At 35.1% G+C, this 1,171-nt stretch overlaps 1 protein-coding gene across 1 annotated transcript; it reads left to right on the top strand.

Moving 5' to 3' along the window:
• Nucleotides 1-565: 565 nt before the first annotated feature.
• On the top strand, nt 566-1,146 carry LOC110098382 (bidirectional sugar transporter SWEET14-like; the record flags this gene model as incomplete). The annotated part of the gene is made up of 3 exons (XM_020825202.1): nt 566-602; nt 692-902; nt 985-1,146. Coding segments are annotated over 3 exons (410 nt in total), but the record flags the coding sequence as incomplete, so codon positions are not given.
• Nucleotides 1,147-1,171: the final 25 nt, after the last annotated feature.

Here is a 1,171-nt window from a genome sequence, read left to right as displayed (position 1 = left end):
AACTATCTTCACTTGCACTGTAACAAGTTCTAAGATGTTTTCAGAGCACATTACTATAACATTTTTTGTCGGCGTTCTCGGTATCTTCTTCTTTTACTTCTCTCTCTCTCTCTCTCTCTCTCTCACTCACACAGGCACGCACTTTTCTTACTTCTCTCTCTCTCTCTCACAGACGCACACACGTACAGGCACGCTCTTATATAGTTATATCTTTCCTCAACTCTCACTCCACTTCTCACGCAGACATGCCCGAACCCGACCCGTCGACCCGAATTGACACCCCTACTTATATCTTTTTTATCATAAAGAAGTCGATGCTTCAGTTGCATGTGGTCATGTGGAGGAGCATATTCTTAATTCTTTATTTTTTCACTTAATTTCCATTTTCAGAATTCACTCTTTATTAACAACAATTTTTTTGTCGCTATAAATTAGCTTCCAATTTTAATAGTGATCAGTTTTTTGTTATGTAGATTAAAAAATATATTTAATATTTCCAGTTTGTTTTTTTGGAAAATATTATGAGCCAAATTTTCTAATTTGTTCTTAATGTTGATACTTTCAGGCAACCTTATTTCATTCATGGTTTTCCTTGCCCCAGTGTAAGCATCTCAATTCTCAACTACCTGGCTATATAAACAGTTAACATATTTAATAATTGGTGTTAACATAGCTAATCTATATAATACAGGACTATCTTTTATAGAATTTACAAAAGAAAATCCACAGAAGGATTTCGTTCTGTGCGCTATGTGATTGCTCATTTCAATTGCATGCTATGGGTCTACTACGCTTATATTAAAACTGATGAAATTCTGCACATCACCAATAACGCCTTTGGCCTCCTCGTCGAAAGCGTTTACATAGTTATCTATCTTATTTATGCTCCATTGCGAGCAAAGGTATTATTAATTATGCAATTAATCTAATAAGCATATATTCTGGATGATGCATGGATTAAAAGTTTTGGTTAATGATCGATAGAAACTCACTGCTGCGATAGTAATCTTCCTCAACGTTACTGTATTCGGGGTGATTGTGGCTATCACGCTCCTCCTTTTTCATGGACAAAAGATTTTGAATATTCTAGGCTGGATTTGTGTTGGCTTTTCAGTGATCTTCTTTGCTGCTCCTCTGAGCATTATGGTAATTAAGAAACTTTAATTTTAAT

This window comes from Dendrobium catenatum, unplaced genomic scaffold, assembly GCF_001605985.2.
Source record: "Dendrobium catenatum unplaced genomic scaffold, ASM160598v2 original_scaffold_149110, whole genome shotgun sequence".
NCBI lineage: Eukaryota > Viridiplantae > Streptophyta > Magnoliopsida > Asparagales > Orchidaceae > Dendrobium > Dendrobium catenatum.
This window is presented reverse-complemented; position numbering and strand designations above follow the sequence as displayed.